The sequence below is a fragment of the Oncorhynchus tshawytscha genome, linkage group LG09 (genome assembly GCF_018296145.1).
Source record: "Oncorhynchus tshawytscha isolate Ot180627B linkage group LG09, Otsh_v2.0, whole genome shotgun sequence".
NCBI lineage: Eukaryota > Metazoa > Chordata > Actinopteri > Salmoniformes > Salmonidae > Oncorhynchus > Oncorhynchus tshawytscha.
The window spans coordinates 45,185,699-45,205,388 of NC_056437.1; the positions used below are offsets into that span (position 1 = coordinate 45,185,699).

Here is a 19,690-nt window from a genome sequence, read left to right on the forward strand (position 1 = left end):
TTTGTAGTAAAAGTTGTGAACATTTACCACATACTTGTGAAAATTGCACCAAAGCAACTGAAAAAAACTGCAAATCAGGGCTTAATTAGCTTAATTTGTCAAATTATTGGCAACATGTTTATTGTCCACCATATTCTAAATAAAAATGCAGTTTAGTTGGGCCAACATAACTCTACGAAACAAATCCCGTGAAAACCTCGCAAAAACACAATCAAATTAAACGAATATGAAATATTTTTCGGCGTATCACAAAAAATTGAAAGTCAAAAGAAATGATGAATAAAATGTTGGTTCAGAGGATAGTTGATTACATCAACGTTTTAATTGGATTCCAAAGTAGGCTAATCGAAATGACTCTGGACCAACATTAACTATTTTCTCATTGATTTTCAAATTATAATTACAAATTGAAACGTAAAATTTAATGGGAATATACTTTTTGAGTAATGCAATATATTAACCATGGACTCAATTCAGTCATTTTAATTACTATATTAATATAGGCCAAATATGTCCTCGGCTGTATAATTTATAATATTATGTCTTGATTTCAAATGTTTAGAGGACGAATGTTTATCAGTTGTCGTTATAAATCCTCGCATTTTAAAAAGTAGACTTACTAAATATTATTTTTTTGCTACAGCCCTGTATGTATAGTTTGAAATATACATATGTTCAACAAAAACAAAAAACGTTACCCAACCCATTACTAAGCAAAGATAAATCAGCCCAGGGCGTATACATCAGCAAATGCTTATTTTGTTCCATGGAAATGTGATGAATGCGAAAATCTTAATGTGACACATTTCGTTTTCTACTACGAAAAAGTAGACCTATCTGCAAATTTGTTTTGTAAATGTATCTGGGAATAAAAGTTTAATAGATGATGCGATGATGTGTAGTGGGATGGGCAGAGACAAAAGAGAGCGAGAAAGAGAGAGAGAGAGGGGGGGGGGGTTCTGTGCGTCCACTTGGTACCTTTAATTAGCTCACCGTGTCTGTAAAATAAGTCAGTGTCGTGGCATCACCCCGCTCACCGGCAGCACGCACCTCTTTACCTACTCCTGGCGCGCCAAATTATAAGTGTCCGCGCACTCTACTATGTCCTAAACTGCGGTGCGCAATTATCACGAGGGTTGCACTTTGTATTTTTTTGTGTTTTCGACAAGTCAAGTGAGAAAGAGTAAGAGGGAAAATAAAGAAAGGCAAATAACTTTGAGACATCTCAAGATACCTTTGTCCCTTGGCGAGGTCGATTTGGAGCGGGACCTAAACTTCAATACATTACCGACGGAGAGGGACTAGTGGGAAATAGCCAAGTAAGTCCGTCGTGTGTGCCTGTTCAGAGAGACGACCAAGTGAGGGAGAAGGCATAAAAACCCGGTGCGAGGATGATGTCCTACATTAAGCAACCCCATTACGCCATGAACATGTCTGGGATGGACCTGCTACACACCACCGCTGGATACCCATGTGAGTAAAATAATATTACCTTTTTTTTATTGTCATTTACCTCCTTTTGTATTTTTTTTGTCAGAATTGATAAAAAAACAAAAAACAACACAAAACATACACATAAAACGACGATAACATCACCCATGCCCAGACCCACCTGCTCATACCCCCATCTCCAGCGCACATATCATTCTCGGCCACATGGCCTCAAACTGCACCATAGTGTTTATCTCCATTGCCCACGCACTTTCAACATTTAGATAATAAAGAATTTACCACATTTTTTTCAATTTACCAATGTTTTTTCATTTTTCAAATATATATATATATATTTTCATTTTATATATATATATATATATATATATATTTGAAAAATGAAAAAACATTGGTAAATTGAAAAAGATTTGGTAAATTCTTTATTATCTAAATGTTGAAAGTGCGTGGGCAATGGAGATAAACACAATAGTGCAGTTTATATATATATATATATATATATAAAAATATAAATGCAACATGCAACAATTTAAACGATTTTACTGAGTTACTATTCATATAAGGAAATCAGTTAATCAAATAAATTCATTAGGCCCTAATCTATGGATTTCACATGACTGGGCAGGAGCTTAGCCACAGGTGGACCTGTGAGGTCATAGGCCCACCCACTGGGGATCCAGGCCCAGCCAATCAGAAGGAGTTTTTCCCCACAAAAGGGCTTTATTACAGACAGAAATACTCCTCAGGGTGGCTGGTCTCAGACGATCCCGCAGGTGAGGAAGCTGGATGTGGAGGTCCTGGGCTGGCGTGGTTACATGTGGTCTGAGCTTGTGAGGTCTGTACTGCCAAAAAAATTGTGTTGGAGGCGGCTTATGGTAGAGAAATGAACATTCAATTCTTTAGCAACAGCTCTGGTGGACATTCCTGCAGTCAGCATGCCAATCGCACGCTCCCTCAAAACTTGAGACATCTGTGGCATTGTGTTGTGTGACAAAACTGCACATTTTAAAGTGGCCTTTTATTGTCCCCAGCACAAGGTGCACCTGTGTAATGATCATGCTGATTAATCAGCTTCTTGATATTCCACATCTGTCAGGTGGATAGATTATATTGGCAAAGGACAAATGCTCATTAACAGGGATGTAAACAAATTTGTGCACAAATTTTGAGAGAAATAAGCTTTTTTGTGCGTATGGAACATTTCTGGGATATTTTATTTCAGCTGATGAAATATGGGACCAACACTTTACATGTTACATTTATATTTTTTCTCAGGATACATTGGCCAAAGCTTGACGCTGCTCATGCGTAAAACAGTGTGCAGTGTATGCATTATGTCCATGCACCATGGATTTTTCAGCCCCTAAGGATTGGACCCTTTTTTTCAATTTTCGCCATAAATGACATGCCCAAATCTAACTGCCTGTTGCTCAGGACCTGAATCAAGGATATGCATATTCTTGATACTATTTGAAAGGAAACACTTTGAAGTTCGTGGAAATGTGAAATTAATGTAGGAGAATATAACACATTAGCTCTGGTCTCCCCATCATCTTTGAAAAGCAAGAGAAAGGCCACAATGTATTATTCCAGTTTAGGCGCAATGTAGATTTTGGCCACTAGATGGCAGTGTATGTGCAAAGTTTTAGACTGATTCAATGAACCATTGCATTTCTGTAAAAAAATATTGTATCACGTCTGCTCAAATGTGCCTAATTGGTTTATAAATACATTTTCAAGTTCATAACTGTGCACTCTCCTTAAACAATTGCATGGTATTATTTCACTGTAATGGCTACTGTAAATTGGATAGTGCAGTTCGATTAACAAGAATTTAAGCTTTCTGCCCATATCAGATATGTCTATGTCCTGGGACATTTTATTGTTACTTACAATCTCATGTTAATCACGTTAGCGCACGTTAGCTCAACCGTCCCACAGGGGGACACCGATCCTGTAGAGATTTTAATAATGTATAACAACATAACATAATAATAATAATAATAACTACAACAACAATAAGAATAAGAATATCAATGATAATATCAATAAGAATATCAATACTACTAAGAATAGATTATTTTGAGACTTGTTCATGTGACAATATTCAACAAAGGGTAGGCTAATAGCAAATAATAGCGATTCCTATTCAAAAAGAAAATATAAAATCATTGTGAGAATTGAAAAGAAAAACAATGTCGATAGTCCAGGTTGGATAAATGTCAGAGTAGTCCTTTACATTCGGCTATGCATTTCTGTGTCAAAATTTCTATTTTTGCATCTGCCATTACCATCATCACCAGTTGTAACAATTCTTCAACTAGCACACAATCACCATTTAGTGTAACCTATATCTTCTCATATATGGGGTAAGACTAGTCAGGAAACTAATAGTTTTCACATAGCCAACATTAGCATAGGTGTCTTTCTTTTTTGCCTTTTTGTATTACTAGGCTAATACCTGCTATGATTCATTTGAATATCTCAAAATACCATAAAGATAATAGAAACTATAGGCTATGACATTGCCCAATGACTTGTTTTACCATAGAGAGTGGTCATGATAGATATTGAAACCAATACCACTGTTATCAACAGATATAGCTACATCCCTTTACCAATGAACTGTATGAATGAACAATGAACTGTACTTGCCAGCCTAATGAAATGCAATGTGAATGTCAATCACTTTGAGCACTGAGGAGTGCTACTGTCCATTAATGCCATTCCATCATACCATTATTGTCACACAGTCTCTGTGTCTCTGGATTTCTCAGCCACCCCGCGGAAGCAGCGTCGCGAGCGCACCACTTTCACACGCAACCAGCTGGATATCCTGGAGGCCATGTTCTCCAAGACCCGCTACCCCGACATCTTCATGAGGGAGGAGGTGGCCCTCAAGATCAACCTCCCGAGTCGCGTGTACAGGTACAGTCTAATGATGATGGAATTATGTTTAACCTGATTTTTTCATGACTATCTCATCTCTGTACCCCACACATACGATTATCTGTAAGGTCCCTCAGTCGAGCAGTGAATTCCAAACACAGATTCAACCACAAAGACCAGGGAGGTTTTCCAATGCATCGCAAAGAAGGGCATCTATTGGTAGATGGGTACAAATAAAATAAGCAGACATTGAATATCCCTTTGAGCATGGTGAAGTTATTTATTACACTTTGGATGGTGTATCAATACACCCAGTCACTACATAGATACAGGCGTCCATCGTAACTCAGCTGCCCGAGAGGAAAGAAACTGCTCAGGGATTTTACCTTGAGGCCAATGGTGACTGTAAAAAAAGTTACATGGCTGTGATAGGAAAAAACTGAGTTAGTTACTCCACAATACTAACCTATTTGACAGAGTGAAGAAAAGGAAGCCTGTACAGAATAAGACTATTTCATCACATGCATCCTGACAAATTGAGTGTTCCCGAGTGGCCTAGTTACAGTTTATACTTAAATCAGCTTGAAAATCTATGGCAATTGTCTGTCTATCAATGATCACCAACCAAATTGACAGAGCTTGAAGAATTTTTTTTATTTTAATTTTTAATTTTACCCCTTTTTCTCCCCAATTTCGTGGTATCCAATTGTTTAGTAGCTACTATCTTGTCTCATCGCTACAACTCCCGTACGGGCGAGAGAGACGAAGGTTGAAAGTCATGCGTCCTCCGATACACAACCCAATTAAGCCGCACTGCTTCTTAACACAGCGCCATCCAACCCAGAAGCCAGCCGCACCAATGTGTCGGAGGAAACACCGTGCACCTGGCAACCTTGGTTAACGCGCACTGCGCCCGGCCCGCCACAGGAGTCGCTGGTGCGCGATGAGACCAGGATTTCCCTACCGGCCAAACCCTCCCTAACCCGGACGACGCTAGGCCAATTGTGTGTCACCCCACGGACCTCCCGGTCGCGGCCGGTTACGACAGAGCCTGGGCGCAAATCCAGAGTCTCTGGTGGCGCAGCTGGCGCTGCAGTACAGCGCCCTTAACCACTCTTGAAGAATTTTTTAAAGAATAATGTGCAAATATTAGACAATCTAGGTGTGCCAAGCTCTTAAAGACATACACAGAAAGACTCACAGCTGTAATCGCTGCCAAAGATTATTCTAACATGTATTGACTCAGGGGCCTGAATACTTATGTAAATTAGATATTTCTGAATTTCATTTTCAGTAACTTTGCAAAAAGTTCTAAAAACATGTTTTCACTTCGTCATCATGGGTTATTGTGTGCAGATGGGTGAGAGAAAAAAATATATTTTATCCATTTTGAATTCAAGCTGTAGCACAACAAATTGTGGAATAAGTCGGAGTTGAATACTTTCTGAAGGCACTGTAGATAAAGTAGCCAATATGAAAATATAAAGAAGAGATAGTGGCATATGCTCGAAGAGGACAATTCACCAGTATTGTGGTAAAGACTGTAGAAGGACATGTAGCCTACTAAATGCTCTGTACATACACATCCCACACTCGTGACAGTTTAGCTCACAGTTCTGTCTGGTACGGTTTTGATACACAAATACTATCACAGAGTATACAGATGTAGGATCTTAAGTTGAGCCAGTATATTATGTGGATTATAATTCATGTAGACAGCCAGTATGAGGGTTTGCTCTCAAGCTAGTAAGAAAGGTGGGTTGTGCGTAGGAGAAAAAAATCAAGTTCAAAAGGTTTTTCCCTTACAAAAAAATGAATCAACCCTGACAAAAATGTCCATTCATTACAATCGAGAGTTCAAAAGGTACTCGCACTCAAACCATACAAAGGAATAACCCAAGGAGGCTGATTTATATAATTTAAGCATGGATTAAATAAAGTATATTATTTTAGCATATCAGCCTCCTTTGATTCTTCCTTTTCATGATTTGAGTGCGAGTACCTTTAGAACTCTCGATGGTAATTAATGTACATTTTTGTAGGGAATGATACATTTTCATAAGGGAAAATCAACTTCAGAAGCATTTTTAAACCTCAAATATACAACAAGTTTTAAAGTTGTAAAGCCTTCTTAAACCTCAAATACACTACAAGTTTTTTTCATTTCAATAAAGTTCTCTTGCAACAGGGTGATCAAATGAAGATCCTACATCTGTAGGTGCACATTGGCGTAGTGACAGATATATCAACAATTATGTAGTAACATGATGTCCTTTTCCCTCCACCAAACAACTTACTTTCACAATCAGAGAATTTCTACATATTTTCTTTCTCTATTCTAAGGGGTTGTGTTTGTCTGTCTCGGTATCTGCAGGTGTGGTTCAAAAATCGCCGTGCCAAGTGCCGCCAGCAGCAGCAGCAGAGCAGCGGCCAGAGCAAGCCCCGCCCGCCCAAGAAGAAGGCGTCACCGGCCCAGGACCAGCCCAGCAATGGCCCCGACCCCTCATCCAACAACCCCTCTGGCTCCTACAGCCCCTCCCCCGACCCATCAGGCCCCTCACTGCCCACTAGCGGCAACAACCCAGGCAATGCACCCATCTCCATCTGGAGCCCAGCCATCTCGCCACTCCCTGACCCTCTGGCCTCCTCGGCGCCCTGCATGCAGCGGCCCTCTGCCTACCCCATGAGCTACGGCCAGCCTCAGGCCTACGCCCAGGGCTACGCCGGCACCTCCTCCTATTTCACAGGCTTGGACTGTGGCGCCTACCTCTCGCCCATGCACTCACAGCTGTCGGCAAACGGTGCCCTCAGCCCCATCACCGTGCCCTCCATGGGGGGCTCGCTGAGCCAGTCACCCGCCTCGCTCTCCTCCCAGGGCTACGGCACGGCCGCTTCGCTGGGCTTCACCTCCGTCGACTGCCTGGACTACAAAGACCAGCAGGCGTGGAAGCTGGGCTTCAGCACCATGGACTGCCTGGACCACAAAGACCAGAATTCGTGGAAGTTCCAGGTGCTGTAGAGAAGAACAAGAACAAGAACAAGAGTGGGAGGAGTTGTGAATGAATGAGGCCCTCACCAGATACACGATCAAATACGATCAAATTATTCTGACAGATTACTTTGTTTTGGTTATTTCTTGTTTGTAAGTTTTGTTTCTCGTTTGTAATCTTGGTTTTTACAACCCCTGTAGAATGTGTTTTCCATTCAGGTGAGAGAGGAGAAGATAGACGCAGGGATATAATTGATACCTCCTGACTGTGAATGCAGGAGATCAGATCCAGTTACTTTCTCATACAGTAGAAGGGAAGGATGCCCCTGAGGATCATACTATATGGAAAGACACTCAACTAGAAACGGACTTAAACACACAGGCCATGGTTCAGATGCATTGATTGGTCTGTCATGGAAAGACATCCTCAAGAGAATTCTATTGATACAACCACGCAATACTCAATCATTCCTCTGTTCTTTTTTCTGCTGTTTTCAAGAAACATATCAATAGATCATATTCACAGGGCTTTAATACTCTCTTAGTCTCTCTCTTTTTTTGTTCTGAAAGACTATCAGTGTTAATTTGAGTTTAGTTGTTGTTATATATGCTACAATTGAAATCTTAATTTGGTTACTTTTAGGCTATTGGAGCTAACATGTTACTATGGTGTTAGGCTAGCATCGTTGCTATTACATTTTGATGGGAGAAAAAAAAATGGCTTCTATGTTTTTTTGTGTGAAATATTAAAGCTAACTTTGAATCTACATTTATGGCCAACGAACGTCATTGTGATTACAAGTTTGAGTGACATTTTCGTTTCACAATTTATATGAAGGGGTTCAGGTTTTTTTGCATTCAAATGTACTGTACATCATGTATTGGTATTCCCTATTCGGATTTTAAATTGGTTGAGTTGAAGTACAAAACTGACCCAGAACTTAACAAGTGGCCATGTTGTTATGTGTTATATTATGTGAGTGTAGTTTCTGTTGTGTTGCCCCCTTGGCCCACGAGTGCGTCTTGCTGTCAGGTATTTTTGCTGATCTGATTCTGGAGTGGCTCAATCCTCTTACCCTCCCTTTAGCAATGTCCTAAGTGAATTAGTCAGGATTACTCCTCTGTCCCCCTCTATCTCTCTTTCCTTATCTCTCTCCCTCCTTCATTCCCTCCCCATCTCTCTCTTTTCTCTTTACCTCTATCTCTCCCCCTCTTTTCCTCTTCCTTCTCTCTCGCAGTCTCTTTCCCTGTTTGTCGGTCATCTACATGTCTCTCAATCTCCTCTACCAATGGTCTCAATTATTCCCTTTCTCCTTGAAAAAAGCTAAGTATACCCTATAAAAAGAAGGAAGGACACCCTTGATGATAATACTATATGGGAAAGACTTAACTAGAAACTGATTTAAACACACAGGCTCAAACTCTGCTATAGAGGAAAATGAGTGACTCAGAGATGTCATCACTTCCTCTTTATTTATTTCCTTCCAAAAATTGTTCAATGTCCAAAGAACAATCAAGGCTGTCATCTGTGACATAAAGTATTGTCTATCGTCCCTCAGGGTAACACAAAGAACATTTACTTCCTGCCATATCCCACCCCTTCCCTCAAACCCATCTATTCTCCTTCATCTCTGCCAGCCTCTTATCCCCCTTTGCCTCCCTCCACACCCCCACTACTCCACCTCACCCCCCTCTTCTGACAACTCTGACAACTCAGTAATCCCTAGTTGACCTGGTTACATGCCATGCAATTTGACCACAAGTGGACATTTGTGTGCGGGTGTATACTTGTTTGTGAGTACAATATGTGTATTCAATGTGTATGCGATGTGTGTGTGTGTGTTCGTGTGTGTTATAAAATAGATGGGCACTGAGTTACCCTGCAGCAATGTTCCTATCTTTGCCAATACGGCATCTTCATTACAAATGTGTGTTGAAATCTAGACATTGCAAATGATGGATTCCATAACATATTTTACAGTATCTGAAGATGACTAGATTCCTCATTAGGTGACAGAGTAACAATTTGTTACTTTAAACTTGGACAAATATGGACTCTAAAAATGAAAAACCTATTAATTTATTGAACAGAATAACTTTGTTTTTCAGAGTGGAACAAAAGTATATTTATCTAACAATGTTGCGAGTGAATAACATAGGAGGGTAATGAATTGATGAAGAGTTCATTTGAACACAAACATAATAGAGTATAGCATTGAGACGTAAAAGGGAAACTGGAGAGTTTTCCATAGCGCACTCAATACGCACACCACATACGCACTCAACTCGCTGGGTTAATCCCACACTTTAATCCCTCTGCCCTCCCTCTCTGTGATCTGATTGGTTAATCCCTGCCCTCTCTGTCTGGGTCCTGATTGGTTAATCTCTCTCAGAGGGTGCAGTGTGGTTGTAATCTGCCCGTCATCAGCACAGAGAGTTTTAGACAGACAGACATGTTGCCGGTAATCTCTGAAAGGAGCAGATGTGGTGGGGGATGGAGGAAGGACAGCAGCACTCAGCAGACCTTGGGGAAGGTGAATATAGAGACACAGCATTCCCAATGTGGGTCGTGTTCATTAACCACCAAACAGACACACAGGGAGGGACTAGCTGGAGTTGTCCAATCACAAACAACATCACAAACAACAACGTCCTACTACATACCCCAGCTGCAAAACTAACCCCGATTTCTTGTTTTCCATTGCAAAGAGTTTTAAAATGTTGCCCATTGTGTGCCCTTCTCTCTGAAGTATACTCACAAACTGTAAACCCTTAACACATAAGACCTAAATCACCAAATCATGACCCCTTAAAATATAGCATTTCCTTTCTCTTTAGGGAATAAGGAACACAAACACTCAACCACATCAGTTTAAACTTTTGAGTCCAATGACTACTCTAACTCAATGATGGAGAACTTAGTTCAGACGAGATGTGCGTACCCTAATGCAAAGAAACACTTATTCACACAACAAACGCTATTTACAAAATAAAGAGTGGGTCAAGTGGTATATGTATACAACATAAACCTGTATAAACCGGTTTTAAAAAAACAAACAATTGTAAAGCAATGGTCACCAACCCTGGTGATCATTGGAGAGCTACTGGACGTGGAGGTTTTACCTCCAGCCCAGCACAAAACTACTTCATTCATCTGAGTTTATCGAGACCTTGAGTTGATTAGCTGTATCAGGGTGGTATACATTCCACCGATTCTGTTGCAAAACATTTCTTAAACGGGAGAAAATGGAATGAAACGGGGAGGGACATACCTGAATGTGTTCAAAATAAACTCTAATTTTGCTCTGTTTGCCTCCGTTTGGTTCTTAAACAGTAAATGGTTTCCGTCATGAATACACCCCAGGTGTTTTGGTGCTGTGTTGGCCGGAGAAAAGCCCTGCACACCACCGTACCTCTGCAGGACCAGGTTGATATTCATTAGTATCAAATTTGAGAGAATTTGTGCCTTTTGTGATAGAGGCACCACATTTCACACACAGCTAGGGCAAGTCCTACTACCTTCCCCAGCTGCCAAACTAACCCTGATTCAGATGACCATCCTACCCATGCTAGATTACGGAGATGTAATTTAGATTTTTTAAAATCCTAGCCCTTGTAGGAGGATGACTTGCCTATTTAAATAAAGGTGAAATAAAAAATGGAAGAAATAAACATAGGCTACCTGGGTCATATTCACTAAGCAAGAAACTGAAGGAAAAAAACAGTCCAAAACAGAGAGATACTATTTTAACTTCAGAAACACTCATTTTCATTTTCCACCGCACGTTTGGAAACTTTTGGCAACTATATATCCCTACTAGTTGGTGGAACTGTAGCGCAGTACAAACTGTGCCAAATCTACTGCTGTTCAACTTCTTACCCCTCTGGTCAGGCATTGTAAGAGGAACTAGGAAAGAAAACAGGCACGTCTACCTACGCACACGGATCTCTGATGATGTAACAAAAATAAATACATTTACAAAGCTAATCTAACTTGGGAATCGCTATCTTTCACTGCTATATAGCACATTTTCGACAATTCCTCGGAGTGGGCCACTAACAAAAGTGTAAGCAAGGAGCAAAGGATTGCAATGCATATTCACATGCAAATAGCAATTGGTTTCTATTGTGCTTTAGGAATGACATTCCATGAGAGCAACATTACTTTCAAAAACATGATTTCAAGCTGTATATCATTTGTTTGCCTTGCCTTATTGGCAAAGATAGGAACATTGGTGCAGAGTAACTCAGTGCCTGCAAAAACAAACGTTTGCGTTCTGGCTCCTTAGTTTTTTGGTTACGACAGGGCAGGGATGGGCAACTGGCTGCCGGCGGACCGCACCCCTTTTGAAGGCACTCATTCGGGGTCTCAACTTACTGTCTCAACTTACTGCAAGATAGAATAAACAGGGTGCAATTTCAAAATGTGGTTGCGCATCAAATCAAATCAAAGTTTATTTGTCATGTGCGTTGAATACAACAGGCAGACCTTACAGTGAAATGCTTACTTACAAGCTCTAACCAATAGTGCAAAGAAAAGGTGTGTGTGTGTGTAGGTAAGTAAAGAAATAAAACAGTAAAAAGACATTTGAAAATAAGAGTAGCAAGGCTATATACAGACACCGGTTAGTCAGGCTTATTAAGGTAGTATGTACATGTAGGTATGTTTAAAGTGACTATGCATATATGATGAACAGAGAGTAGCAGTAGCATAAAAAGAGGGGTTGGCGGGTGGTGGGACACAATGAGGATACCCCGGTTAGCCAATGTGCGGGAGCACTGGTTGGTCGGGCCAATTGAGGTAGTATGTACATGAATGTAAAGTTGAAGTGACTATGCATATAAGATAAACAGAGTAGCAGCAGTGTAAAAGAGGGGATGCAAATAGTCCGGGTAACCATTTGGTTACCTGTTCAGGAGTCTTATGGCTTGGGGGTAAAAACTGTTGAGAAGCCTTTTTGTCCTAGACTTGGCACTCCGGTACAGCTTGCCATGTGGTAGTAGAGAGAACAGTCTATGACTAGGGTGGCTGGGGTCTTTGACAATTTTTAGGGCCTTCTTCCGACACCGCCTGGTGTAGAGGTCCTGGATGGGAGGCAGCTTTGCCCCAGTGATATACTGGGCCATTAGCACTACCCTCTGAAGTGCCTTACGGTCGGAGGCCGAGCAATTGCCATACCAGGCAGTGATGCAACCGGTCAGGATGCTCTCGATGTTGCAGCTGTAGAACCTTTTGAGGATCTCAGGACCCATGCCAAATGTTTTGTTTGCTGAGGGGGAAATCGGCAAGTTTCTCTTATGTCAGTCACTGCTAGTCACTCAATTAGCCCATGTCAGTTAACATTTTTTAGATTGGTAAATAAGTCTAGCGGCCAGGTATCTAAATTTAGTAATCATGGTTGAATTATCGGCCAAGGGTTTCCACATTGATTGTTTTTATTTAACTAGGCAAGTCAGTTAAGAACATATTCTTATATACAATAACGGCCTACCCCGGCCAAACACTAAACCGGACGACGCTTGGCCAATTGTGCGCCACCCTATGGGACTCCTAATCACGGCCGGTTGTGATACAGCCTGGAATGAAACCAGGGTCTGTAGTGACGCCTCTAGCACTGAGATGCAGTGCCTTAGACCGCTGCGCCACTTGGGAGCCCTGTCAGTCTCACTCAGATATATTAAAAACTGCAAACATTTCTCTCCAGTTAATGGCAAAATGTGTAGAACCACAGGAAATTAGCTCTAAAACAGTTATTTCCTCTCTACCCCATAGCAAAATTAGAATTGCATGATGCACATGTGGGCATACAGACACGTGAGCAACCCCAGCCCCTCAATGACTTCAGATTTTTTGTGGCCCCCACCCCCATCAAAAGGTTCCCATCGGTAATCTAGTTGCATTTATAAGTCATATTCTTTCAAATCAAAATGGGTAGCTCACCGGAATGTTTCATCAATCAAAATCCTACATCTCTTAGACTACACACACACAAGAAGTAAAGAGCGAAACATTTGTAGAAAAGGAAACGGACAAAGACACCCATTTGGATATCTATTTATTACCACCATAATATGAGAAATTTGGAAAATACAAACATCAGCTTATTTAAACATCTGAAAATCTGGAGGAATAAGAAAAAATATAAGAAAACAAACATGAGGTTATATTGTGTATCACAAATTTCGAGGAAAAGGACAGATTCTATGGTCAGAGCTAAAGACGTGAGAGCAACAGAAAAGAACCCAAACGTGCAGAGTAACTCTTGCTACTACAAAGTCAATTTATACAGATGTGACAACTCTAATGCTCATCTTAAGAAACAGTGATCAGGTAAAGAGATTGAGAGTAGCATCATGGATAATGACAAACTGATAGTGAGAAAAACTAAATAGGAAGGCGGCTGGTATATATCGGCCCCGTGTGGCTGCCATTGGAACAGGAGCTCGCTTATGAAACAGAGCTCTTCCTGATTGGTTTAAAAATAATTCTGTAAAAACAAGAGTTTCCCATGTCTTAAAAAGTCAATCACTTTTTTTTCCTCCTTATTCCTATTTTGACATCTGGCAGTTGTAAAAAGAAAATATATGTATGAATTATATATATCTTTTTTAATGACACCATATCCACAATGATAGTAATAATAATACAAAAAATTAAGTAGCCAAGAAGAGATACTCGTTTGCCTTTGAATACAATTTGCTTGGCTGATCAGAGCTCTCACACCAACAGACTAACGGCGCTCCACAGACAACCACCCCCCAACCATCAATTTAGAGGGGCAGGAGAGTGTGGAAGGGCTGGATAGGGATCAGGGGAGTAGGCGGGGAAGGGGTCTGGCTGTGGTGGGCAGGAGGGTGCATGGGGAGAGTACCCCAGATCAGGTGTAGAGGATGGAGCAGGAAGTGGGTGAGAAAGGGAGGTGGGCAGACAGGGCAGAGGCCCTGGGGTTAGTTTAAGTAGCACCCTGCTGTGGAAGTTGCCACTCCCCTTAAGCAGACTAGCCCCGGGCAACACCCCTCTGGTCTGCCCCCCTGTGTGTGTGAGTGTTGCAGAAACCCGACGCCTGTCGCAAAACACACACATGCCTGATATCTCCCCTGGTCAATCAGAGTGGTTTTGTTGTAGGAGAGCTGAGGATGCATGGTTCTAAGCATGTGTGTGTATTTGTCTGATCAGCGACTCCTACTACATGCACAAAAAAAGATACCCTAAAGCATCTGCTGAAGACAAAAACTATGAGAGACGAGACTTTTCAAACACATTTCTATCTCATCATAATCACCATTACTCTAAAGTCTACCAAGAAGAATACAGCGAGAGGGGGCTGAGGAGAGAGATGGAAGGGCGGGGGGAACGAGAGAGTGAAGGTGAGGACAGTTAGAGGTAAAGAAAAAAAAAGAGAATAGAGCTGAAACATTGGAGAAAAGAAAGGGCGGCATCTAAGCACGCTCTCCACGGATGCGGCGTGCCAGCTGGATGTCTTTGGGCATGATGGTGACACGCTTGGCATGGATGGCGCACAGGTTGGTGTCCTCAAACAGACCCACCAGGTATGCCTCGCTCGCCTCCTGCAGACAGAATCATTTTCACACACACACACGCATGGTGAACAGTGGGTCAGCACAAAAATAGGAATTTTGAGATGTGTATAGGCCAATTAGGACATGATCTGGGTTAGGAGGAACAGAGCTTCACTCACACACAGCCACTGACCTGAAGTGCTCCGATGGCGGCGCTCTGAAAGCGCAGGTCGGTCTTGAAGTCCTGAGCAATCTCCCTCACCAGGCGCTGGAAGGGCAGCTTGCGGATAAGCAGCTCAGTGGACTTCTGGTACCGACGGATCTCACGCAGGGCCACAGTGCCGGGCCTGGAACCAACACACTGTCAGTATGACTAGGGGGAAAAAGTCATTATATTCTTTTCTCTTTTACTATAGTACTTCACTGCTCATATCCCCATGCTGAATGCTACTGCCCTGGTCGTTTCTGGCCATGGTAAACACTGAATGGTGTCGACCGTTTACCAGCAGTCACTGCTTAGTTATAAGGCTTGTTGAACGGCTAATTGAAAACAGTGTCTGCGTCTGAAATGGCCCCCTATTTCCTATGTGTCCTGGTCAAAAGTAGTGTACTATATAGGAAATAGGGTGGCATTTCGGACACATGGGGACTTATAGGATTGTCAAGTCATTTCCATAACAATATGGATTGGTAGCACCTGTGTGGTTTCACACAAGCTCTACATGTCATAATAGGGCTGTATCCACGTGTGTACTTTCAATGGTGAACACAAACTTTTATTTCTAGGGGTGAACCGATGCTTTACCTGTAACGATGGGGCTTCTTGACCCCACCGGTGGACGGCGCACTCTTGCGGGCAGCCTTGGTGGCCAGCTGCTTACGTGGAGCCTTTCCTCCAGTGGATTTACGGGCGGTCTGCTTGGTACGAGCCATGACGAGTTAGTTATACTTGAAAGACAGGAAAAACCACATTGGAAACATGTTGAATATGTGTCAACAACGCTCTGTTATACACATTCTGTGAGTTGCAAATATATTGAAATATAATTTTCCCAAGTGTTAAACGTACTAGTCTGATTAATCAGACTGTAATACACAATTCATTGGAATATACAGCCTGAGACATTTGTGTGGAAAATCTTGTAAATGTTCCTTACGAGCCAGAATGTTAAATAAGATTACATTTAAACTTACTGTACCAGTTGTCTGTGCGGTTTGTCCTTCTGCTACTCAAAATGAGAAAAAACATCCATAGGAAAGTATTGCTAACCTGACTTTTTAGAGAGCTGGTATATGGTTCAGTTCAGCACCTAGGCAGTTTGTTTTATATTGGAAATTGAATAAAAAAACATCGTTCTCCATCCTCCCCTGATTCAGAATATACAATTTTCTTTGTCATGTCATGCTTGCTTCAATAGCTACTGATGGAAAAAATATATATAAAACTAATTTTACCTAGGTCCCAAACAAATATAGGGCGTGTTCGCAAAGTATTCAGACCCCTTGACTTTTTCCACATTTTGTTATTTTGCAGCCTTATTCTAAAATGGATTAAATGTTTATTGTTTTCTACCCTTTATCAATCTACACGCATAATGACAAAGCAAAAAAAAATTGTAGGAATTTTTGCAAATTTGCACAAAAAAAAAAAAACACATTTAGGGAAACTACTCAATCCTGAGTAGTTTCCCTGTCCCCGACGCTGGAAAAACATCCCCACAGCAGAATGCTGCCAGCACCATGCTTTACTGTAGGGATGGTGCAAGGTTTCTTCCAGACGTGACGCTTGGCATTCAGGCCAAAGAGTTCAATCTTGGTTTCCTCAGAGCAGAGAATCTTGTTTTGTATTGGATATAAAACCTGGCTGGGGAGCCAGCTCTAGGAAGTCTTGGTGGTTCCAAATTTCTTCCATTTAAGAATGATGGAGGCCACTATGTTCTTGGGGACCTTTAATGCTGCAGACATTTTTGTTACCCTTCCCCAGATCTGTGCCTTGCCACAATCCTGTCTCAGCGCTCTCGAGACAATTTTTTCAACCTCACAGCTTGGTTTTTGCTCTGACATGCACTGTCAACTGTGGTACCTTATATAGACAGGTGTGTACCTTTCCAAATCATGTCCAATCAATTTAATTTACTACAGGTGGACTCCAATTAAGTTGTAGAAACATCTCAAGGATTATCAATAGAAACAGGATGCACCTGAGCTTAATTTCGAGTCTCGTAGCAAAGGGTCTGAATACTTAAGGTATCTGTTTTTCTATTTCTAATCAATTTGCAAAAATGTCTAAAAATACATTCTCGCTTTGTCATTATGGGGTATTGTGTGTTGATTGATGAGGACTTATTTATTTAATCCATTTTAGAATAAGGCTGCAACGTAACAAAATGTGGAAAAAGTCAAGGCGTCTGAATACTTTCAGAATGCACTGTACCTACAAGCTCTCTTAAAAAGTCAGGTAAACAATACTTTCCCGTGGATATTTTGTCTAAAATTTTGAGCAGCAAAAGGCCAAACCACACGTACAACCGGTATAGTAATTGTAAATGTAAATTCATTAAACATTCTGGTTTGTAAGGGATATTTACCCTATTTTTGTAAACAAATGTCTCAAGTTTATATACCAATTTATTGTGTATTACAGCCTGATTAATCAGACTAACTATTAATCAGACTAACTAGTATGTTGCTATTATGGAGAAATGATGATTGAAATGGTTCCATCTGGAGTACTACTCTGTTATGACAACTTTCTATTTTGCTGAACAGCTGAAATGCTACAGCAACAGTGGGCCAGTCATGGAAATCTATTTCTCTGGGCCAGTATCCTACCCGTGAACACTCGGATACTGCCCAACCAATCAAACTAGTATGCAGATCGCCTATCGAAAAACATCCAATCCAGTGGGCATTTTTCTCGCTGTCGACCAATCAAGATACACTACTTAGAACGTAGGGATGGGTCCACAAACCATTGTGCCGCCTCTAACCGCAAGATTATGGCCGCAGATGAAGAGGCAATCGAATAGTCTACCAATGTACTGGCAAAGAGCGGGACATGAACTTTGAAAAATCTAATAAAAACAAAGCAAAAATCAGAACTACGAGTATTAAAACATCAAAATAGACAACTGTAGCTATCCAAAAAGTTGCTTTGAGTTGTATTTGAATGTTTGTTTACACCGTACAAGCGAAGTAAAACTATACATGAAATTGGATCAGAATTGTATATCTGCTTCCGCCAGTGGAAGTAGAAAGCTTCTGGCATCGCGGCAGTCGCTTTTCCATTTCTACACCGACGGAATGGAAGGATATTTGGAAATAAAATGAAGTTTAACCAATCTAAAACTTATATAAAAATGTGGTTAAGTGTTTTAGACAAAACAACATGCTAAAATATGCCACTTACCTGACGTGAATATAAATGTTTTTTCGCAAGGAAATAAATGTTATGGTTGTCTAGCAGTTTCAGTATTTACTATCTCTTACACAATGGTGGGAACACGGCGTCCAGCAGGAAAATGGCTGCCGTGTCAATCATTCTACTCCCATAATGCAACGTGTTTCATTTTTGTAAACACCGTTTTCTGATGATTGAATCTTTCCCTGAAAGGAACATTTCCATTGCTTTCTAGTGAATTGTCTATCAATGTGAAGTAATATAATAAGAAATACCCTAAAGTGCTCAATCAATTATCTGTCTGCTTTTCCAACAGCGTGTGCTATGCCAAGGAGGCAGTCTCCTCTTTCACTGCAACAGCCTACATTTATTTGTAGGCTAAAACATGTACGTAGGCCTATATTATGCAATAAGGCATCAGCTGGCGTATAAAAGTTTGCTAACAATTTATTAAGCAAATACAAGATATTCAAAACTATGAGGATTCTGTGTTATGCAATATAGCAGTTACCATATATGTGATTGAATATTATCTGCTGTTGGCTTGTGTGGATGTATGTGTTATGCAACATTGCTGACTTGAGACATTGTTAACAGTTTCAGGCACATGGGCCTTTCTCATGATGGAAAAATACAGAATAACATGAAGACAGGAACTGTGCAATGAGTTGGGGGGGGCACATTCAGAACGTAGTGTTGCGAGAACTAACGGTCTTTTGTTAGATAACAGGAGCCAGGTGCCTGATAACAGTATATTCTACACAGCTACAACGACTGACCGCTGAAGCGCTTAGGGGGCTGGGACCAGCCTCTGCGCCAACAATCAACGATAGGCTGGGTGAGTCTAAACCACTCCCAGTCTCTACTCTGACAGGCCGGCTCGGAAGCAGGAACTACCTCTGTAAGAGTATATTTATAATATCTTTGTCAGGAACAAGTTAGTTCTCTGTTTTGCCCTGCGAGGTGTGACAGAGAGCCCGTATATACGAAAATTGCATTTACCACTTATTGCTTAGCTAATAAAAAATACATAGTATACAATCGGTGACTCAGTGTCATACTTATCCAGATACCAGATTCGAATTGATGCAACCCTAACAAAACAACCACACAATCTGGGAAAGGGTTAAGAAAAAAGGAGAGAGGCACAGACTGGTGTCAATGACCATCAAAGTGAGTGTCATGGACATTTAAAGCAAAAATCAAGGATAATTTAAGGTTTTGTTGATTAATCATGGCTGATCTGAGAGTTTCATAAAAAATATCATTTTATCGTTTAGAGATTAAGTAAATAATGTTAATTTGCCTTACTGTAGGTCTGCTTTACAACAGCCTTCCCATTGTGTGTGATGAATCGGATCACTGAATTACAGTGTTATTAAGAAGTTGTAACCACTGACATTTAATTCAAACAAAAAACAACACTTGATTTTGTAGGATGG

The 19,690-nt window shown here is 41.0% G+C and overlaps 2 protein-coding genes across 2 annotated transcripts; one reads left to right on the top strand and one right to left on the bottom strand.

Annotated features, from left to right (window-relative positions):
• The first annotated feature begins 992 nt into the window (after positions 1–992).
• Positions 993–8,096, top strand: LOC112258029 (homeobox protein otx5-like). The gene is made up of 3 exons (XM_042327856.1): positions 993–1,473; positions 4,227–4,377; positions 6,682–8,096. The coding sequence occupies exons 1-3, from the start codon at positions 1,392–1,394 to the stop codon at positions 7,355–7,357; spliced, it is 909 nt and encodes a 302-aa protein (XP_042183790.1). The 5' UTR covers positions 993–1,391; the 3' UTR covers positions 7,358–8,096.
• Positions 8,097–13,366: 5,270 nt separating this feature from the next.
• Positions 13,367–18,413, bottom strand: LOC112258037 (histone H3.3A). The gene is made up of 4 exons (XM_024432092.2): positions 18,258–18,413; positions 15,654–15,796; positions 15,042–15,195; positions 13,367–14,896 (listed from the first exon to the last, which is right to left on the bottom strand). Exons 2-4 carry the CDS (start codon positions 15,779–15,781, stop codon positions 14,768–14,770), a joined length of 411 nt encoding a protein of 136 aa, XP_024287860.1. The 5' UTR covers positions 15,782–15,796; positions 18,258–18,413; the 3' UTR covers positions 13,367–14,767.
• Between the last annotated feature and the right edge of the window lie 1,277 nt (positions 18,414–19,690).

Excerpts from the sequence above, each read along its gene's own strand:
- LOC112258037 (XM_024432092.2), bottom strand. The coding sequence starts at position 15,781 with ATGGCTCGTACCAAGCAGACCGCCCGTAAATCCACTGGAGGAAAGGCT. Across the intron at positions 15,196-15,653 it reads AAGAAGCCCCATCGTTACAG|GCCCGGCACTGTGGCCCTGC; the intron begins GTAAAGCATCGG and ends TGTTGGTTCCAG. Across the intron at positions 14,897-15,041 it reads CCGCCATCGGAGCACTTCAG|GAGGCGAGCGAGGCATACCT; the intron begins GTCAGTGGCTGT and ends TTCTGTCTGCAG.
- LOC112258029 (XM_042327856.1), top strand. The coding sequence starts at position 1,392 with ATGATGTCCTACATTAAGCAACCCCATTACGCCATGAACATGTCTGGG. Across the intron at positions 1,474-4,226 it reads CACCACCGCTGGATACCCAT|CCACCCCGCGGAAGCAGCGT; the intron begins GTGAGTAAAATA and ends TGGATTTCTCAG. Across the intron at positions 4,378-6,681 it reads CTCCCGAGTCGCGTGTACAG|GGGTTGTGTTTGTCTGTCTC; the intron begins GTACAGTCTAAT and ends CTCTATTCTAAG.